Here is a 21,101-nt window from a genome sequence, read left to right as displayed (position 1 = left end):
AAAGACCTGAAAACAAATGTCTACAATGTATTGAATATACTGACATTGACCTTGAATACAAATGAACAACTTCATCCATTGACTTTTAACATTTAATCTAAATTAAATCAAAATCTGTGTGAGAAAAAGGAAGACATTTATTATTACACAAATCAGCAAGATCATATTTATGTAAATGAAGCATCACTTTATTACCTGAGAACTAATAACGAATGTGCTAATGTGAGCACTAAATCACTGTTATATTGACGGTAGTTTTGCACATACAATCCTGACAAAAACTGCCCTTTCAACATGCACTTCAATCAGCCTTTGACTAATTGCGACGTAATCATTTGGCTCAATTTCCCATTTCTGTAGAACAAAATGCCTCTTTAGAAGCAGTGGTCTACAGTCCTATTGTATATCAGTGCCACCTAGAGGTAAAAAAAGAGAGAGGGAGAGAGGAGGGGGTCCTTAAACAAATCTGAATAGCCCGACTGTTAAGGAAAACAATATAAAAGCCAATAGCATAGACACAGTCAATCCAATAAGATAGAGTATCTTCTAAAACCTCCTCCTTATTTGGCGGTAATTGGTTGACCGTGGGAATGTAATCGATTATTAACTAAACGCTTTCTGAGTTTGGTCCTCACGCTGCGCCATACAAGAGGCGTCCTTAGTATCCAGAGGGATCATGCTGGCAACGGACAGGAAACAGTGGGCGACCAGGGAGTCATGTACTGAAAGAAACTAGAAATAATCATCGCTTTATAAACACACCGCTACATACATCATTGGTTTCTCAATCACTGAAGATGACGGCCAACCCCTCCGTGTTTCTTCTCATGGTAAACGGGCAAATAGAGGGAGCTAATGTGAGTATATTCATAACGGGCTGAGCCCAGCTGCTGCCACCGTTTTCATGTTTAATTATGCACTGTCTAATCAAATCAAAGTTGTTTTCCCATCTACGGTCCTGTGCACTTTCAACAGAGGCGTCAGCAGACAATAATCCATGTAATGTTTCAAGGACTGCAACGCCATTGTGAAAACATGAGGATGCACTTCGCGTATTAGTGTAGTTCTAGAGAGAGCAGTGTGGAAGTGTCCAGCACACGTTGTCTGCTGTTAGTGTTGTGTCAATGATGACTTGTCTTCTAGTTTCCAGAATACGACGACTTGTACTGCAAGTACTGTTTTGTATACGGACACGACTGGGCTCCCACTTCGGTGAGTACGGCGTCTTGATCCGTTTTAAATAGATCATATATGTTGCAGAATGCTACCGCTGTGTGCACGTCACTATCTTAAACATGTTGCAAGCTCACAGCTTTCTCATACCTTGTAGGGCTAGGATGTTGACTTTTGTTGTAAACTGAAAACGTCCTGGCGCACTTTAGGATGGGCATCGTCCCACCCGCTCTCCACAGCAGCCCTAATCAAGGCATGAATCACTAGGCAACATCCGGGTACTTGTCCACAGAAGCATATTTGTAAAGGGATCTTTGGGGATCCATCGATTGAGGTAGTGCAGGTAGCACATGGGCACCTCCACCACTGACTCCCAATCTCAAATTAGGCTTCACGTGATATTGTATATATTTCACGTATGCTGCATGGAGCAATTTCATATCATTTAAAAATGTGTTTTAAAGAACACACAGAAGTAATATCCCATGTGCAATATGCTAAGGAGCGGCCACAGTGGTGTGTTACTTTAGCACAGTGGAAAGCAGCAGTTTAACGTGGACTTCAGTTTGTGTCGTGGATCAGGGAAAGGATGTTGTCAAGTGTGTTCAATACACGGTGCATCTTGTGTGGAGTCTGTTGGATGTCGATTACTGCATTACCTGCATCACTTGGCCTCTCTCCCCCTGTAGGGCTTGGAAGAGGGCATCTCACAGATCACCTCGAAGAGCAGAGACTCCCAGCAGCACTTTGTGTGGAACTTCCCCATTGAAATCACTTTCAAGAGCACCAATCCTTTTGGCTGTGAGGACCGAGCACACTACCACTCAATACATCTCCCCACCCCCTCCTTCAGAAGGAAAATGCTAGTGATTTTGATTTCAATGTCGTTTTCGAAAACAATTGCCGCCATTCAAATGATTGAAGTCGATTTGAAGTCATATACTTAGATTAGATCTGTTTCACAGTTCTTATTCTATTTTTCATTCCAAATATATTTTTGTAGTGCATTTTACAGAGGACTCTTCAATGCAATCCAAAGACACCGTCTTTATGGTCTACTTCACTTGTCCGAGCTGGTACTGACTCCCTGTCTCTGGCAGGGCCCCAGATAGTGGTCAGTGTGTACGGACCGGATGCGTTTGGGAATGACGTGGTGCGAGGATACGGAGCTGCTCACATTCCCCTCACCCCTGGCCAGTGAGTCTCCCGATCGCTCTTTGGGTAGAGGTACCTTCTGCGCCCTAGTAAGACAAGCATAAGAGTATATAATGTCAGAGAACAGGCAGTAATGCAGTTTGTCTAGTGGTGAGTCTAAGAGTAAGCATTTTATGTGATAAAGATTCTTAATAAAAACGATGATGCTAATAATTTCCCTGCAGGCACAAGAAAACTATTCCAATGTTTGTTCCAGAATCCACTTCAAAGCTACAGAAATTCACAAGGTAACCAGGCAACGCCTTCCTTTGCTTTAGCATGCCTTGGGTCCTTTTGTTCCACTTAGGTTAAGGTGTGCCCCACTAATTACACATCCTGGCAATGTGTTTTGAGAGGTGTTTTCAGATATAAATAGAACAGAGTTATGGCAATTAACAATTGACAGAAATGCCCACAGAGGATCAATGTACAGGCAAGAAAGTGCTACTGATATACAAAACTCACTCACTCAGAACTGCAGGGCTGGCTGTGTACTCAAGTCACTCGAGTTTTCACAATAAGAGCAGATGTCAGATTGCTTTAGATCAGGAAGCTTTTTCTCCATTGAAGTACTGGTAATTCAGAACTGAAGATTGAATCCCCAGGGCAAACTTATTTTATACCTGCCCATCTTTCAGTAAGATATGCTCATATGTATTATAATAGAATGCAAATAGGATTTTCTCAAAGTCTTACAGATTAGTCATATATGCATATGCTCTTTTTTATTTTAAGGTGATGAGAGTAGTTCTATCCATGTATAGCATTCTCGACCAGGAATCGGCTTCAAGGAGCAAATCAAGAGACCGATGCCGCGATTCTGAAATTTGATTTTCTTTTAATAAAGTAGGTTTAGCTGAATGTTCTCCACCATATTGTGTCTTTAACTATTTTGCACTGAAACCCACTTGACCATAAACTAGGTCAGGCAGGTGTTACATCCTAAAAAGACCCCTTTCCTCCACTTGGATTTCACTGTGCATAATCAGGTCAAATATCAATTTTCCTAGTGCCAATTGCGTCCCAGATCTACTATTTTTAAACACACAACCCTTTCAAGAGAAAAGGATGTTTGTACGTGTCTTCCCAAAGTACGATACTGGCGTTTGGTAAAGTGTTGCCGGGACAGGCGCTCCGGCAACACTTGCTAAATAGTCCCTTTCTTTCCCTCAGCTGGCTGATGGGAAGGCGGCCAGAATTCACAGATCCCAAGGTCGTTGCTCAGGGAGAAGGAAGGGAAGGTAGGTCCAGATTGTAGTAACTTCATTCACTCGCAGTTTTTTTCTGTCCCTGGAAGCTGGCTTTGGCACCAGTTTTAATTGTCGTTTGTTAAAAGCCTTGGCTTGAACAGCAGGTGGTGTCGAGGTCAGTCCTGGGGCACACCTGCAGAATAAGAGCAAACTTCACAGCACATCCTGAGGCAACAGTCAGAGCTTCTGTAATTGTATTTCTCTCAAAGTACTTAAAGACATTAAGGTATTTAAGTCATCTCAGACCTTACATTTGTAGCAGCTCTAATGTCAAAACAAAACAGTTTAGTTTAATATGAGTAGTAAAAAGTAATAGTTTAAGATGCATTACATGTTTACACAAATAATGTCACTGAAGCCATTTTATCACTTAGATTTAATATAAGCTGTCAAGGTTTTGAAATGTACAACTGGTGTTAAATTCAGGTTGACAAGATCAAAATGTAATGCTTCCCGATGAGTTGACAAGATGAATGTTTTTTGTTTCAGTAACCAGGGTGAGGTCTCAAGGCTTCGTCACGCTCTCCTTCAACATTTTAACAAAAGACATGAAGAAACTTGGCTATGACACAACCTCCACAGACGCACAGCCCTCGGGCTTCATAGTCTCAGGCATGGGTTACACATCCTGAATCAAAACCCATCATGGCAGAAGAGTGCGTGTTGCCCTTTTTTGTTGTTTAGGTCAGCATTTCAGAAGTGTTCTCAGTTTTAAAGTAGAAGAGTGGCAGTAAAGGACAGTGAACTAGTTGACAATTAATCTTCTGTCAAAGGAGCAGCAGCTAATCCTGATGGGTTTCCAATAAGAGTTTATTTTGAATGGTATTTGTAACTTTTGGAACACTTTTGTATGTTTTGTTTTGCATTTTTTGATATAAATTTCTTTGCACACCCTCTGCAGTCCTTCCACATTTACTAACTAAATGTAGTAGGGGCTTTATCTGTTCTCCATATGTATTTTGTTAATGCAGTGAACTACAATACAAGGGCTTGTGGAATATGCCACCTGAATAATAGACATGATTACCAAACAGTTGAATGCAGGTATGCAGGTATGCAACCATGGTGGACACTAATGGTGGTCACACCGAGCTGCCCTCCGGTGTGTACTCTCCTTGTGAAGGGAACATGTTCTCCATGGTCCCATTTGCACATCAAACTTTACAGGGCACAATTTGTATGATACAGCAGTCATCACTGTTACTTAATTGATATTTTTTCCTTTACCAGCCTACTATGGTACATCCTAGTGAAGAATTCTTGAACCTCTCTCCTACAAGCACACAAGAAGGTAATTGAAAGCTTAAGAATTGTAATGGTTAAATGATTTGAAAACCAGCTCTTTCAGATGAGATGTGTGTATAAATCGAGAGAGAGTGAGAGACTACGATCTATATCTATATTTTACATTTAAGTGTACAGCTATGGCCAAAGCCTTCAAAATAACTGCATCTGCCAGTGAAGCTGTTTCGGGGTAGATCTATACATTACCAAAAATGGTGTCCAAGCAATAAACAAACTGCAACCAGGAAATTAAGCGATACAATTTATTTAACCCTTGCAGCTACAGGCTCTTTAATCATTTGCTGCGGTTTAGATGGCGTTAAAACATCACATTTCTCATGTGACTTTCCTACAAAAAACCATTACACAGAAATAAGAAACTGAACAATATGTTACAATAGTACAAATGATAAATTATATTATACAGTTATAATGCCAACAAGTCCAGCACAAAAATCCATAAAAAGCAGCCTGCTCCCAGTAATATGAAACAGTTTGGTAAATATACAGACAATAACATGAAAAAATAAATTTGTTTATGCATGTTTTCAATGAAAATGTTAGTTTTCCACAATAAATGCATTAGTATATAGTAACAGAATAAAAAAAAAAAACATTAGAAATAGTTACAGCGAAAAAGACAGTCATGTCAAATTGAGCTAGATATTGTATGTAGTTAAAAAAAAAAAAATGCAAAACCACGTTTGCACAACATGTATTACATGTTTTGTATCACAGATCTTACCTTACAGCTTGCGTTTTGTTTCTACGTCTGCATATTTACGTTATTACACTCAATCTGCAGGGCTACACATTCTCACACAGGATCTTAACCTGTTTTACCCTCGTCATCCCCATCAGATCAAAGTAAATAAAACTTTGTAGCTTAAAGCTGTATCTTTTAAATTTATTTTTTCTTGTTGCCTGAGTAAATGTCTTGGTAAGTATGTTAGCTATGATCTCAATACATCTAGAACTAGGAGTCTGGATGAAATCTGCAACAGCACAGCAGTTCCTGAAGAGGGCACTAGTTGACAGAAGATAATCTAGTACATAAGATATCTCAAACAGTAAAATTACATTGGTTTAAATTGATTTAAAATATACTATTATTAAAAACCAAAACTAATGGGGTTTATTGGATTGTTTTCTAACACAAGCAAATCTGTGTATATCAGTATTAAACAATGAAAAACTGTCTCCTATTCAAATCATCAGTTTAGGCAAGTTAGCAGTTTGTGTTTTCAGATGGAGATACTGACAGGAGTCTTGTTAAATATACCTTGTTCTAGTAAAGCAAAATCACTGCTTGTGAAAGAGAATGTGAAACTGGGGTCGCAACAATGTGGCATCTTGTTAATAGTATAAAAAAAAAAAAAAAGCAATTGCCCCCTCAAGAAAATAACTTCTGTCAAGTTCTATCACTACCCAAGTTTGGTTTGGTTGTAGATGTACAATCTTCCTTAATCAATTGACATCTATTTTCTGATCAATCTACTCTAGTCAATAAGATCCAAGTGCATTGTGACAGTGTTTATTACTGCTCCTTTGTCCTTGCCAGCAATATCCACCCACCACACCCTACCTTCCCACACACACTTTCAAACCGAAGCTTCACACACCAAAAGAAACTGGAGCAAATATTAAGAGTTCAGTATATGGAGCAAAACTCAGATTAAAAACATCCCTTTTTCAATAAAGTTCTGGCTTGATCTGACCACTTTATACCCCAATGGGGTAAGCCTTATATGCATATTATTTTTACAGAATGAGGCAATGACCATGGCTAGTGGAAGAAGCACCTTGTTTTATTGATAATGCCTATTTTGTCTAACTTCCTAGGATTACTGTAAGAGCTGGGTTTGACTCTAGATCCCTTTACACTTCAATTCAAACTAATGCGACTGCCAGGTCCTAATCCCTGTCCTACACTGTATGCTTTGTGATACATGCTTAGAAAGCAAGAGCTAATTAACTAGATTTGATGACATATAGAAATACACACAGGATTTGCTACAGGAAAAATAGCAATTCACCTTGAATCCACAAAATGAGAAGAGCCGTTGTAGACCACCATGATTTTTGTTGGGTTTAGTCCTACAACATCTGTTGTTGTTAGATATAAGGTACATATATATATATATATATATATATATATATATATATAAAACATTTCAGATCAGAGGATTAGTATCTACAGGATTTTAAAGCTTTAGAATTGAATCAATGCATTATAATCACACTAACACCCGTTATATGTGAAGGTGGCGATATGACGCAAGACATGAGAAGACCTGCTGCAATATGAAGCTCATCTGTTTAACACATTTGCATTTCCCCCTCGGTTTCCCTTTGTCCCTCTTCCTATGACAATGAACACATTTTCTACATATAAATTAACAGCATCTAAAATCAACACAAAGACAACAAATCTTCGATTGTTGGAGATTTCATTTTAACAGCATTTTAAGAGTCTAGGCAGCTGAATGCGAATTTAAAAGACTATCAATTCGGTCAATATAAAACGGTGTCACCCTAACAAAAATAAAAACTGTGCAAAGAGTGAGCCTTACAATAGTATTCAAATCAAACTATTTACCGAATTCAAATGTTGGTTTTTCCAGATTGTATGCAGTAAAAAAACAATGGCTTTTGTCAAAACGAAAAGCCATCCTCACAATGTGTGAACCTGTCTCCCTGTCGTTTCGTAACAGTTCTTCCTCCAATATGTCAAGATTGGAACCCGTGACAAGAAGCCCCGGTGCTGCTTGAATGGTCTAAGCAGTAAGAGCGCAGACTTCAGCACGTGTGATTTGATACTTGGTACTGATGCCACTCCTTAGAGAACAGTCGGTCATTGTTTTTCTTTAGCTAAGGACTAATGGTGAACCAACAGTCAGAAAACTAAAGCTTGTGCAAAATCCCTGCTTAGAACACCAAACACATTAAATGTAAACTGATTCATTTTCTCTATACTGTGTCTACAAACGCATACCGTAAATACAGTGTATATGCAGTGATGCAGAATGTTAGGTTACTTTCATTAAACTAAAATGGAGGCAAAAAAGTTAGCTTTAGTGAATATCTTGCCTTTAAAGACTTTAAAGTACAGAATAAAACGGAGCAGGATTCCCATTAAAAAAAACAAAAAAAAAACGGATAGGATTAAAGCAATCTAGAGTTTAAACTCGGTACCCCAGTAAATACTATGCCAGCTTTTAGTGAGCTGTTATGTACTTGAGGGTAAGAGGATAATCACACTTACAATACACAGTAATTACAAAGGTTTCATTTCAGGAGATTTTAGGAGAAATATGAATGACTGCAGGGTACCTACCTCCAAGGGAGCAGAGAGCAACTTCTGCCAATTAAAAACTGTAAACACCATATCTACTCCAAAAGTCTTAATAAAATAGCACTCCACAGAAAAGAGGGAAAAAATAATAATCTGAAAACAGACCACTATATTGTTAGCTAATATAGAGGCATATGTCTCTGATGGGAACAGCGCAGAGCACTCCTCACAGCAGGAAGGGGTTGGTAGTGCTGCCAGCCTGGCCAATGGTTGCAGCTGGCGGCATCCCCGTGCTCATGAGCGGCTGCGGCACTGAGCTGGGAATCCCCATCCCCATGCCCGGCATCATCCGACCCATAGGTGCTAGGGCAGCCATTCCTGGCATCGGGACCATGGCCACTGAGCCGGTCGGAGGCATCGAGGAAAGGGGCAGGGGCTCCAAGCTCATGGAGGGCATGGTGCCAAAGCCCTGGGAGCTCATCCCCATCATGGGGCTGACTCGCATCTGGTTTAGAGTTGGTGGCTGAGGCTGGTTGATCTGGAAGGGGTTGACCTGAGCTTGGGCTGGAGGAGGCGCTCCTGCAGAGAGAGAGAAGAGCAGTGGTTTTTTTTGCAGGTACAGCAGCGGTCTTTTTCACACAGGAGAACAAACGGAACGCCTTTCTAGGAACTAAACGGCCATGGAACGTTAACACCTTTCAGAGCGTGGGATCATCCCTCATCTCTCCATTACATTTTATTTAAACATGGAGCAGGGCATGAACCCCTCTTCAGTAGATCGAATACACTGAGAAAGCAGTTCAGTTTAATTTGTGAGGGACAGACTTCACGGCCGAATGAAACGGAAATCCCTGTCGCGGGCCTGTGGTGACGCTGCGTTTCTCTGGCACGTACCTGGAGCGAGGAAGGGGTTGGAGACGGGAGCGGGCTGCGCTGGCTTGGTGACGAGCGAGTCCAGGTTGACCAGGGCAGCGTTGGGGCCCAGGAACGACTCGGGGGTTTTGCGAGAACTGGTGCTCAGGCCAGAAGAGTCGAAGAGGTCAGGACTGGCGGACGCGCCGGGTCGCGAGGGTAAGGAGGAGCTCCCGCGGGCGTCACCTTCAACAAGAAAACCATTCACCTTCCCTGTGGGGTCCGCAACTGGACTCGCTGAACAAGAAACAGCCGAACGGTGCTCATCTCGAATAGCTAACCTTTGCTTTGTGCATCACTACAGCGTGGGCACGTATGAAGGTATAGAGGCTGTCTAGGATGAACAGGGTATGGAAAACCACAACACAGAATGTGGTGCCTGTGTATTTGACTTCATCACAGGCAAGGTTTTATGGAACATTTATAAAGCCTGTCTGCCACCAGCCGAAAGCAATATGAAACCATGCATATGCGTTTTTTAATGCTCCGAGACGTGCGATGCAGGGTTTGGCACAGAGACTGATGGACCGGTTTGCTCAAGTTCCATGTGGGGAGAAACAGGAAGGCGAGAATCAGTTGGACTAAATGTAAGCAAATGTTAAGATAAAAGTGAATGGTTTAATTCAAGCTGGAGCAGGTAATACATAGAAGGGTGAATATGCTTACCTGGCATCATGGAAGATGAACGCAGACTCTCGAAGTCTGAAAAGTCATCCTTGGAAGTACCATTTAGTGTGCTGAAGGGATCAAAGTTGCCTGGATGCCAATCAAATAAAAATGTTTAATTGGTTTATAAGGTTCAGAAATACTGGGGTAAAAATAATCTGCAAAGCCTGAAGGGTTGCAAATCACTGTGAATCACATGTACATCAGTATAAATAATTGCTGTGATTTTAGTGAAGAATCAACATTTCAGGTGAAAAGATCATTGAAGCCCAGTGTCGGCAAAATAATGAGAACTCTTACTGTTTATTATTACAATAACTGCAGTTTCACAGCTGCACTGTACCCTGCAATGTGAAAGTATGCATCAAAAGATTTCTGACCATGGAGTTTAAGCATTTCAATATAACAAAGGGTTATTTCATTAATCTTTCCTGACCTGAAGAAACTGTAGGCAGAAAACAAGGATGGCTAGAATGATGTTCATAATACAATTATTCCTGCTCTGCAACCCACAGGGTTGTAGGTTTGGACTCCAGTGTCATTCTCACCTGTGGTGGTGTTTTTGGGGCGGTTGGCAGGCCCAGATGCCCAGGGATCAGGGGCTGCTTGAGCCAGGGGGGTGGAGCTTGCAGGAGACCCCCAGGGGTCAGCGCTCTTCATTGGGGTCGCTGAGGCAGAGGACGAACCCCATGGATCAACAGAGATGGCTGGTTTAGAAACAGCACCTAAAACCACAGGAAGATCATCATTACACCACTGCAAATAGGTTAACAGAACATGTACACAAAACACAGGCATACAAGCAAAGGAAGTCAGTATTTTAAAGGGAAACTCTGATGGTGTGATCTGGACTGCTTAGATCTGATACTAATAAATTATAAAAACAGTTATCGCAATAATTTTCAAATTAAAAATTATTTCCAATCTGATGTACATGGGTATGCTTACTTAATATTCCTTAGTTCTTCAAAATCCTTGTTTAGAGGAGATTGATTTTAACCAAATTGGATTTAAACCACAATTACTTTAACACCACCCATGTTAATTGCTAACTTATGTTTTGGGTTAGATATGGTTTTCTTGAGCTATGTTTTTTACCATTATATAGACACAAATTTAATAATAATGATAATCACAGCTCAACAAAACCATTTCAGACCAAAAACAAGTTCATAATTCATGTATGAGTGGTGTTAAAGTAATCGCTGCTTAAATCAGATTTGGTTTATCATTTATAAATCACCAGAAAAGCCTAAAGTTAAGGGATTTTAATGGCTCTGAAAACATACCAGTCAACATTATATCTTATTTCCCGTTTCCTGTGAGCTACTTATTCTGAAAGTACCTATTTTAAACCAGTGCTTCAGGGCAGATATTAGAACAGGAAATAATTAGTGTAGGGTAGTCAGATCAGATCACTCTATAAGACTCCATTTGACATTATTTCCATCCTCCTCTTCATCACTCATCTCTGAGCCCACCTCAAACACCAGCCACATACAGTCTTATAACTAGGGCCCTGCATTTTGTGCCATTTGCCATATCAATAATATGGAAAGATGATGCAAAACACAGGCCCCTGCTTATAACACCAGTCTTGTTCCTAGTCACTTCCAGTCACCATTCCACTCTGTTAATACCTGCATGGCATTACTGTTTACATTGTAAATCTCAAAGAAAAGAAAACAACTTTGGGATCCGATTGCTTAAGTCACAATGAACAACACATTTTCGACAAACAATCATTTTGCAGAATGCTGTATATTTGAAAGACGTCTCCAGTTTTGGACTGTGCGTGGGGTGGGATCAGAGGACGTAGTTGTTATTTCACAAAATTCTTGAGTTGACAAAAGAAACGCAGGACTGCTAGGGTAGCTGGGACTCCACCTGTAGGGCGGCGTGTGGTTGTTCATTGTTCAGTTTGCCGAGAAACGCAGTGGAATTCAGCGCTACCAGTCTGGCCACATTACTCAGCAGGAGGAAACTGAAGTTGCTGAACGAGTCAAGAGTATATTTAGGACTGAAACGAGGGCTGTGTGAACCAAAGGGAAATTATCAGTACAAGCATTACTGCAGATTTTTGTCATTTTTTTCCCCTCACGTTATTTTAACCCTCAGGCTCACTAACTTACAAACAAAGAAAACCTGTCCTTAAATCGTGTGGGGAAGCCATCAGTGGACACGTGGCACCTGACTTATGCACTGACTTGTAAATGTAATGTATGGCTCATTAAGGTGTTTCTATGTTCGGAATCATTATTTATTTTATACAATACATTCTATTTAAAGTCTCCATAGACCTGGTGCTGTAGTTCTGAAATGTTTAGGGATTAAAATCTGTGTTGGAGGGAAAAGCTGAACACAGTCTAGGACCAATATATTCAAATATGAAGCCACCAGAGCCCCAGTCACACCTAATCCTTTAAAAAGGGGATTGATATTACAACTTGATGAAAGAAGAGCTTGCAGGACGTAAGAAGAGAGAAACAAAAGATGGATCTTTGACTCGACCATTAATAAATGTAAACACTTTTCAGATTAGTCAGATGTTATTCAGAAGTAATCTTGCAGGGGAAACTAACTTAAAACATTGCTGGACTGCCTACGTGTCAGGGCACTGAAAAGAGCTATATTACAGGGAGACACCACTCAAGTTCACAGCAGTTGCCTTCTTGAATACCCCTCAGACTAAATCACCTTTAACCAGAATGCATGTCTTCATTTCTAATAACTGCAGCTACCAAACCACCAGCAGAAACATGAGGCACTAAACGCAGACTTCAGAGTCAGAGAGGAGGCCTAGCTGGCTTGCCTCACACTGCAAAAGGAAACTATGTTGGTGCCAGTGAAGAGAGGATGAATGCACCAGACCAGAGAAAATAGCACCCCCCCACCCCTGATACCAGTCATTACAACATTATCCAATGGTGTGACATGGTTGTTTTTAGTTAAAAAGCTATTTAACTCTAATAAAATGACTCAGAACTGTGGGAGGAAGAGACTAAGATGATCAAATCTTCCACCCATGCCACCTTTTTTTAAAATAAAATAAAACAATTCCTGCTTTAGAATTAATTTCTCTTTAGATGGTGACCAACCTTATTTGACCATTTGGATATTCTATTTGTTAAATGTAAGAGAACCAATATTAAACCTCTGCCAGAACTTCGTGTCTATCAAATGCAAACTGATGTTTTGCTCAAATTGAGAAGGGTAAACAGATATACAGACTCCATTTATAGAACATGGCAAAACATCAGGGGGAAGCCTGGGTCTGTGTGTACAGGGATTTAAACTGCACATTTTGCCAAGTGAAGGGAGGCCAGTTATTATTTATTTTTTTAATGTTGGGAATTTGAGTTTTTTTTTTAATAATTTAAATTATTCTGGTTTTATTAAAAACAAACATGGTCAAAACAATTGGGCCAAATGGACTATCCTACTGAAAGTAAAAGCAAAATAAGGACAAGCTTCCTTGCTGAAAACCTGTTCGGTCTGTTGAGGTTTAGTGTGGCAGTTCAGATTCATCACTGTTGAAAACATGGCCTCAGCTCACCTCTCTCAGGGAACTGCTCAGTGAGTACTTCATTCTACACCTGTAGCCTTTCACATTGCAAATCTTCATGTTTAATTGTGACACTACACTATTTCCAATATATCCTGTTGGAGCTGCACAAAAAAATCAGGTGTCCACAACACTATTATCCAATATTAGTGATCCGTTGTAGGGTCTATTTGACACTCGGCTCACAAATGTTTTTGATCTGCAACTCTCCCCAGCTCCTCAAGCTTGTCTTTATTCTTTATCGTTGGTGTGGAGAGAATTGATGTGGAATTGAATTCAGCGGCAAGTAGTGTGTTGATCAGGGAAAGTTTCATCTTCAAACATATTTAATATTAAGTGTTACCACTCTTGTTAAGCTTGTCTGTATCTTTTGACTGTGGTCTAGATTCCATGATACAAAACACCAATTTTGCTTGATATTTCCCTCCTTGTGAAGGGTAATTATGGGTAATTTGTATGTCTTTCCCCTAGAATGCTGTGTAAATTACCTTTCACTCCACTGCACAACATGTAGCATAGCATGAGAGTTTAAGGTAATTTTCTATAGAGACAGACATATGCATAAAGTATATATGTACAGTATAATTTAATTCTTCAACATGTAATACCCTAAGGGTGAGCAATCTCTTTAAGCATAAAGTGTAAAATCCCCTGAAATTAATGTAATTATGTCATGATTTTGAAAGGAGATTGAAAAGTTACTTGAGGTTATTAGGAATCAGCAAACAAGAAACTGCCGAAGTTGAGTGACAGGCCATCGGGAGTATGTGCAGTTTATATAGGGAACAAGGGATGATAGTGGAATTTATTCCAAATGTCACCACAAATGCGAACTCGAATTGGTGTGGCAGATCCACGGTGCAGTAAGGGGGGGGCATGGCTCAGTGACCAGGGGCGTAGGACAGTGGGGACTCACCATAAGACTGCCAGGGGTCTGGGGCGGAAGCAGCCGCTGCCGCAGCTGCTGCTCCCCCCCAGGGATCTGGGGCCTGCTCTGCTTCAGGCAAGGCATCCATTAGGTCCATGAGAGCCGACTGTAAGGACAGACAGGGAACACAATACATATTTTTGAAATAACTATCAGTAACACAAAGGGGAAGTCTAAAAATTAAAGTCACTCCTTGAACACCGTGCCATAGCTTAAAGTACTTATAATGCATCATGATTGGCAAAATCAAATCTTTAATATATTTACACCGATATTCAAGGTGGTAAGATAGAAAGTAATAATTCATAATATTTAGATGAATAAGTGAATACAACTAAAATGACGATGTTATAGTAAAAAAACAACGTCAAAGTGTTGATGGCAACCATGCGTTATACTTTTAAGAGTACAAAACAAGTTCCAATGAACACAATCAACTGTGATTGGAAAATCAGCAACAATCCTGCCAAAATCAACAGGCCTAATAAATGAAATGTTCAGAAATAGTCAACCGTTCTCCCATTGGAGGAATCATGGGCAGAGCAATCAAGTATTCAGAGTGAAATTGGGCCAAAAAGATCCTGGCTGCACTCCGTATGGGGAAACAAATTGGTCCGCTTCACTATTCAGTGACAGCATATTCAAGGAAACATGCCACAGTTTGTAATACATTCATCAAAATTATGACAATTAGATTATGAAAAACAAAATCCAAATGCATTTCTTCTATTGTCAAGGTGTGCATTCTTGCATTATAAACTCATTTAGTTGAAGTCATTGATATTGCACACTGTGAAATGAATGGAAATAACACAGTTGCAATTAAACTTCCTATGAACTAGAGTGAACTCTGAAACACCATGAGTCTTGTTCCCAGTTTCCTCATTGCTGTGCCTTGCATAATAGCTTGGGGTGGGGGACGGGACATTAGGTTTTATTGGATAGTAATGGTAGCCTTTCTTTAAAGGAGCTTTTAGTGTAAAGGCTTAAATACTAAATGTCTGCCTGCATTTTCTACTTTTTTAAGCCTGTTCTATTTCTCTGTATTGCACAATCAATAGAATTTACTATACAGCTGTGCAAAAGTATACAGGAAAGAGGCTACTCTTTTGCAGATTATTCTCAAAACTGCTTAGTTGCATATGATGTTCTTGCCACTGTCCAGGTTCTTGTAAATATAAACAAATGTTGAAAATCCTTTAAGATATGGAATTCTTTTCTTAGGAGGGTATAGAATGTCACTGACAGAAGTGACACAAAATTAACGAACCGCTGCAACAGTGTTTGTTAATTAGCACTTAAAATCTTTGACTTGATCATATCTCTCTCAATCAATAGGCTTACTCATCCAAAACACATTTAAAATATATTTTTCAGATTTTAAAAACAAACCTTCCTACATCAAACAATTGTTAGTTGTGATGATTCCTACAAACTCCCACCTATTTAATCAGTTTCCCTAATTTCTTCTAACTGCTGTTTAATCAAAGCCAACATGCCAAGAGCTGGCTTCATAATCCTTGAAGAGCACTCCTCTTAAACCTCAAAAGACAAGTGCTAATCTGGGTCTGCAAAACCAGACCTGTGTTTTACTTATTAAGTCAGACTTTTGCAAGTTCATGATACGTTTATAAGAAGCACAAGTATTACTTTGTTCAGCACAACTGTAACAGAATTTGCAGGTAATAGACAGCAGATTCTTTAGATAATTCTAGGGTCTAATGTACGGAACGTACCTCTTTCTTCTTCTTGCCGCCCTTGCCCGAGTCCTTGCGGCTCTCCTCCAAGGCCATCTGCAGCCGGAGGTCGTCTCCGCGGCGCATCCTCTCCTCCTGAAAGCACAGAGACCGTGAGAGGCTGCCCCTTGCTGCCAGGACTCTATCCGGGACGCATTCATAATCCCCTCACCACATCCAGGCCCGTACCCCAAGCTCTCCTCCTACAACTTCACCACTCGCTGCCGATTGTTTGCAGGACCTAAATCAGGAACAACCTATACTTAGTCAGTATTCACTACCACTGTTACTCCTTTTAAAAAGTAAACTACCAGAAAATGCATCCAGAACTGTACACGCTTGGAAAGGTGGTTCAGGTTTTGTGAATGCATCCCCTTATGTGACTGATAGGATCAAGCACTGGTGCCAAGTGAGTAACAGAGGACTGAGGTAAACAGTCAGTGGACAGTGTAGTGCAGGACTTTCAATTCACAGGTAAAGGTTACATCCTCTCATTAAGATCAAAAGAAAAATGTATTTGGGTTACCCCGTTTACCCTCTTAAAAAATGTGGCTATTTATTTTGTCGTGTATATATACACACACACACATTAATTTTTTTTTTTTTTTTTTACAGCAAATTGAAAAGCACACGTTTTCACCAGGATGGATCAAAGAACAATCCTGTTGTCTGAACACATATGAACATGTATAATAAAATAACAAGGCAATGAAGAGACTGGCATTGTTCTTTACTTTCCTTTTTTATAAACTCATACATACAACAGTCATCTCTTGAACCTCCAATATCTTGAACTTAATATCCAGGTGTTCTGGTTTTGTTTTTCTTGGTGCTTTCACTCCTTTATCATGCTTTCATATAGGCCCTTCTCCAAACTGCATGTGCATCTCAAAAGGTGTTGGCAGTTTCTCATGTATGTTTCTTATCTGTGAGCTCTTTATTACTCTCTCCCATGTCTGTGCTCTGTTTGCTTTTCCAATGGTCTGAAACAACATATGCCCCCCCCCACCAACCCCCTTCGCCCAGATGAATCCCAGGGCAGCTAAGCATTGATTTTCCAAAGGAAGAACAAAATGGCTTGCTTTGGCTTCGCCATCTTCATTTGCGATTAAGCATTCGCTTACATCTTGTGTTCAATCGGCATGCCGCACTGATGGCTGACCAAGGCCCCACCTCAAAACACATGCCTGCATTCCAATGGAAAACCAATCCAAAGCCTCATATGGCACTAAAACAACCGGCTCCAACTGAAATGGAAGTGTGGCCTGTTGCTGTAATTTTCTTATTATGTATTATTCAGTGTTAATTGGGCAGCTGTAAATTGCTTCCCTGCTGGCAATCTAAACAGGATGCACTTGGAACTCCGTGCTGCACTGTGCCTGCATAACTGCTCTGTGGCAGAAGGGAAGCAATTAATTAGCTACAGCTTTGAGGGACAAGTTGTAAGCATACCCATAGAGACAAACTGAAACACATGGAGAATCAAGGGAACCATGCAGGAGAGAGGAATAAACACCACCAAAGGTAAGAAACTGTGAATAAAAGCACCAGGAATCATACTTGAACCCACAATACTGACTTCCAACAGAAAATAAAAATGGGGGGAGGGGAAAAAAAATAATTAAAATTAAGCCTAGACCCTTTTTTTGCCAGTTTCATTAAAAAACAAAACACGACAAAAAAAAAAAAAAAAGACCAAATTTTTCACAAAACGATGAAAACTGAGAAGAAAAAAAAAGGCATTTTGAATTGAACACATCTCTTGCAGCATTAATCTGGCAAATGTGGTTTTAAGTGTTAAAAAAATGAAACTGGCGAGAACTGGAGTCAAACAGCCTACTGAACAAAATCTGATACCTGTGGTAACACCGGCCAGTAAGAGCCTCCTCCACGCGGCCTCCAGCCTTGTGCTTCTTCCTATCCTCAATAAAAATTATGGCCTGAGAAACTTTACAGTGGAAACACGTTTTCATCTTTACATTGGCAGTCAGCACACATGCTTGCACCACCTCTGTCTCTCATTGGTCTAGCTAGACTCCATGTTTATTAGACGTCTTCTGACCATTCCTGACCGATTCTGGCCTTTTAATCTGATCCCAGCCCCCAAGCTGACTAAATGCACTTTCAAAGTGAACAAGGCACCAAGTTTTGAAGGATTAAAGATGTGTTGATTAGAGAAGTGTACATAGAGATGAAAAACAGGAAACTATACCTGCAACTTATACATTTTTGAGGGGGAACTAGTTCCCCTTGAGCTTTGTTGTAAGTTTCTATCTAGATACACACATTCATTTAAAAGCATCACGCAGTAGATTCAATTTTTTTTTTTCCCCAACTGCAAAATTGAAAATCTGAGAACATATGGGGTGTATTTCATTAAGAGAACATGAACTACCCTTACTGAAACAATGAGAGGGTTATTCTCCTTCTATGTAAAATAAGAACTAAAAGTCAGAGGCTAGAAAATGAAGATGGACCATCTTATTAAAATCCAAGTATAGCTAAAACCTTATAGCACCTGTACATCCAACAAAATTTGTACAGGAGATTATCAAGTGATCTGTGAATAACTTATTTCTTGTAAAATGTACATGGATAGACCTTTTAAAATGGTATTCTTTAGATAATAGTCTAAGTCCACATTAAACACCACTATTCCATGCTTTTGTTTGAACAAAAAAGTAGACTATCATACATAGGGACTGGAAATCAAAGCAAAGATAAAAAGATGAATACATTGCATATGACCTGGTCAAACATTACACTGTTCATTTTAAACACCAGATGGTTAAGTCTGCACTGAAAGATCTCTGTGCAGGGGCCCAGAAGATGAGTGGATTATACAGGAAGGAGGCACCACCTCTCCTGTGGTTTTCCTCTGTTATAATCTACTCATGACAGGGAACAATCCTTTTTATGATAAGCATAAGGTTGTCATCTTGTATTCATATGGAACTTATCAAATGTTACAAGAAAACACTCCCAGCATAAGCCTTCTAATGCTTAATTCACAAGATGCAAACCAGCCCTATTAGAGGAACTGCAACACACATTGTTGAGGTTTACCTCTTAGCCAGAGTAGTGGAGATCTCTACAGATCATTCTTTGCTAAAAGGCTGATTGCTCTGTTTTGTAATTTATAAAAGTTTCGGTCACAGCTCCAAGTCTCCTGGTGAACATTTCTTGGTGCGTGTGCTGCATCCTAATTTCTACCCCTGACTTGACACTCAAAAGTGGTCCCCTTAAATACTGAAGAGCAATGTTGCAATTACACTTTGAAAAAGATAACACTGGAGGCTTTCTGGGTAATCTAAAAGCTAACAGACCAGTAGCTTGATCGCCAGTTTTATCTTGTAATAAAGCCTCCAACCACTGTTTGTTATCACCACACTTACACAATTACCATAGATAGATGGTGACAGGGGTGGGGAGGAAAGGCTCTTCAATGGAAGCCAGGCTCAGCAGGAGACAGGAAAGTGTTCATAATACCAAGACATAAGCTCAAGAGAGAGGTCAGAGTTAGAAGTTAAGAGCAAGTCTTGCTGTGGAATGAAGAGGTGGGTTAAGAGGACACAGATGTCATGACTGATGGCGCTTGCTCGCTCCCTTGTTCACCCATTACCTGCTCTGCTGCCTCACGGCTCATGGCGAGTGCCAGTTGGAGCTGCAGCTCCTCCTCACCAGTGGTCTGTGGCCGGGCCTGCTCCAGCTCGGAGGACGCGTGCGGGGATGTGGCTGGAAAACACAGCAGTCTCTTTACTTTTTCCATTTTGTTCAAGCCTATGTACACTTACATTCAAACAAGAAAGTGAAAAGAGTTTAAATGGTAAGGGTACATAATGTAAATGGGTGAAATATACAATTAGGATATAAAGACAGATCTACAAAGGTGCCTTATTTCAGTTGACTCAAACTGTATAATGACAAGGAGAGAACACAAATTTGTGAGTTTTAAAAACTCAGGTGATCCAAATACTGATTTGTATTTTTCACTGTGAAGCAGCTACATAAGAAAATAGAGACCATGAATATTAACCCTGGACTTAATCCCCCATCCCCCACAACAAAAAGAGGGGGGAAGAGGCTTTTGCAAGGGAATGTGGGGCATTTCTTTCTTTAGCTCACATACAAGAATGGCTTGTGTAATTACTCATGTCACAGGAATGCTGTGTCAAACCCTTCAGTAGAGCAAAGGGAACTAGATTGAATGGCAATAAATTACCATCGGACAACCGTCCAAGTCCACAATAGTGAGATTTTCAGTTGACCTGCCGACACATACCTTCCCAGCTTAAATCTGGCCCTTAGTTATACACAGGATATAGATTCTAACTGTTATGGTTGAAGTACACTTACACAGCAGCAGGTGAGAAGTATGGCAAGGCTTAGCACAAAGAGTGTTTGTAGGCCTTGGATAAGGTCTGAAGGGCCACAGAGCCTTAACTCAACGACATACATCAATTTGTATGATTATCGTGAAACTGCCATACCAATGATTGAAATTAAACAGTATAGTGTGAATCTCACTCAGCTCTTGCAGTCAACATTACAAGCCACCCGTCCTTCACAGAAAAATAACTACCATGGAGATCAAGAAAGGCTGAAAATGTAAACCATTAAAAGATATATTATAGTAAGGAAAATAAAATGGTTTGAAGGCATCTCAGACTGGCAGGGGCACTACAATTGAAAATCAAAGTTCATACTAGAAAGTATTCGTGTCTCAAGGAGGTCAGTTATAAATGGGATTAACTGTCCTGTTAGTACATCCTACCTGGAGTGCTGCGCACACACCCCTTAAAATGTCATGGGGCTTGGTGGGCCTTTTTTTTTTTTTTTTTTTTTTTTTTTACTATTGTAGACCCTACAGTGGATCTCACAGATCCAGAGACTCAGACCAACACCCTTGCCAACCCACGTCTATCCCAGAACCTATTTGGCTCCATGGGGGCAACGCAGCGCATGGAGACGGATGACAAGTTCAGGCTTCTGTGTATGTGGGTTAAGTCACCACAGGTTATGGCTGATTAAAGCTCGTCGCGGTTAAACCGATTGAGAGCTTCTTCCTCCTGTACTTATTGGATTAAGGGCAGCCATG

The 21,101-nt window shown here is 40.3% G+C and overlaps 2 protein-coding genes across 8 annotated transcripts in view; one reads left to right on the top strand and one right to left on the bottom strand.

Moving 5' to 3' along the window:
- Positions 1 to 555: 555 nt before the first annotated feature.
- Positions 556 to 4,511, top strand: b9d1 (B9 protein domain 1). 3 transcript variants are annotated; one of them, XM_066690053.1, is made up of 7 exons: positions 556 to 857; positions 1,144 to 1,212; positions 1,863 to 1,974; positions 2,274 to 2,370; positions 2,553 to 2,615; positions 3,523 to 3,608; positions 4,107 to 4,511. In XM_066690053.1, the coding sequence occupies exons 1-7, from the start codon at positions 798 to 800 to the stop codon at positions 4,247 to 4,249; spliced, it is 630 nt and encodes a 209-aa protein (XP_066546150.1). In that variant the 5' UTR covers positions 556 to 797; the 3' UTR covers positions 4,250 to 4,511. The 3 variants fall into 3 exon arrangements, with proteins under 3 accessions (XP_066546150.1, XP_066546153.1, XP_066546151.1); XM_066690054.1 differs by having other exon boundaries at positions 613 to 857; positions 3,541 to 3,608; XM_066690056.1 differs by lacking the exon at positions 2,553 to 2,615 and having other exon boundaries at positions 561 to 857; positions 3,541 to 3,608.
- Positions 4,512 to 5,150: 639 nt separating this feature from the next.
- The window catches only part of epn2 (epsin 2), a 32,433-nt gene continuing 16,482 nt past the window's right edge, over positions 5,151 to 21,101 (bottom strand). For 3 of the 5 annotated variants that reach the window (XM_066690048.1, XM_066690050.1, XM_066690049.1), the window contains 8 exons: positions 19,626 to 19,738; positions 17,861 to 17,920; positions 16,004 to 16,099; positions 14,256 to 14,373; positions 10,323 to 10,499; positions 9,775 to 9,864; positions 9,091 to 9,294; positions 5,151 to 8,775 (listed from right to left, as the gene is read on the bottom strand). In XM_066690048.1, coding sequence (XP_066546145.1) covers positions 8,423 to 8,775; positions 9,091 to 9,294; positions 9,775 to 9,864; positions 10,323 to 10,499; positions 14,256 to 14,373; positions 16,004 to 16,099; positions 17,861 to 17,920; positions 19,626 to 19,738 — 1,211 coding nt within the window. In that variant the 3' untranslated portion in view covers positions 5,151 to 8,422. The remainder of the gene's footprint in view (positions 8,776 to 9,090; positions 9,295 to 9,774; positions 9,865 to 10,322; positions 10,500 to 14,255; positions 14,374 to 16,003; positions 16,100 to 17,860; positions 17,921 to 19,625; positions 19,739 to 21,101) is intronic. The other 2 variants (XM_066690052.1, XM_066690051.1) reach the window with 2 other exon arrangements.

The sequence above is a fragment of the Amia ocellicauda genome, chromosome 17, assembly GCF_036373705.1.
Source record: "Amia ocellicauda isolate fAmiCal2 chromosome 17, fAmiCal2.hap1, whole genome shotgun sequence".
Lineage (NCBI taxonomy): Eukaryota > Metazoa > Chordata > Actinopteri > Amiiformes > Amiidae > Amia > Amia ocellicauda.
This window is presented reverse-complemented; position numbering and strand designations above follow the sequence as displayed.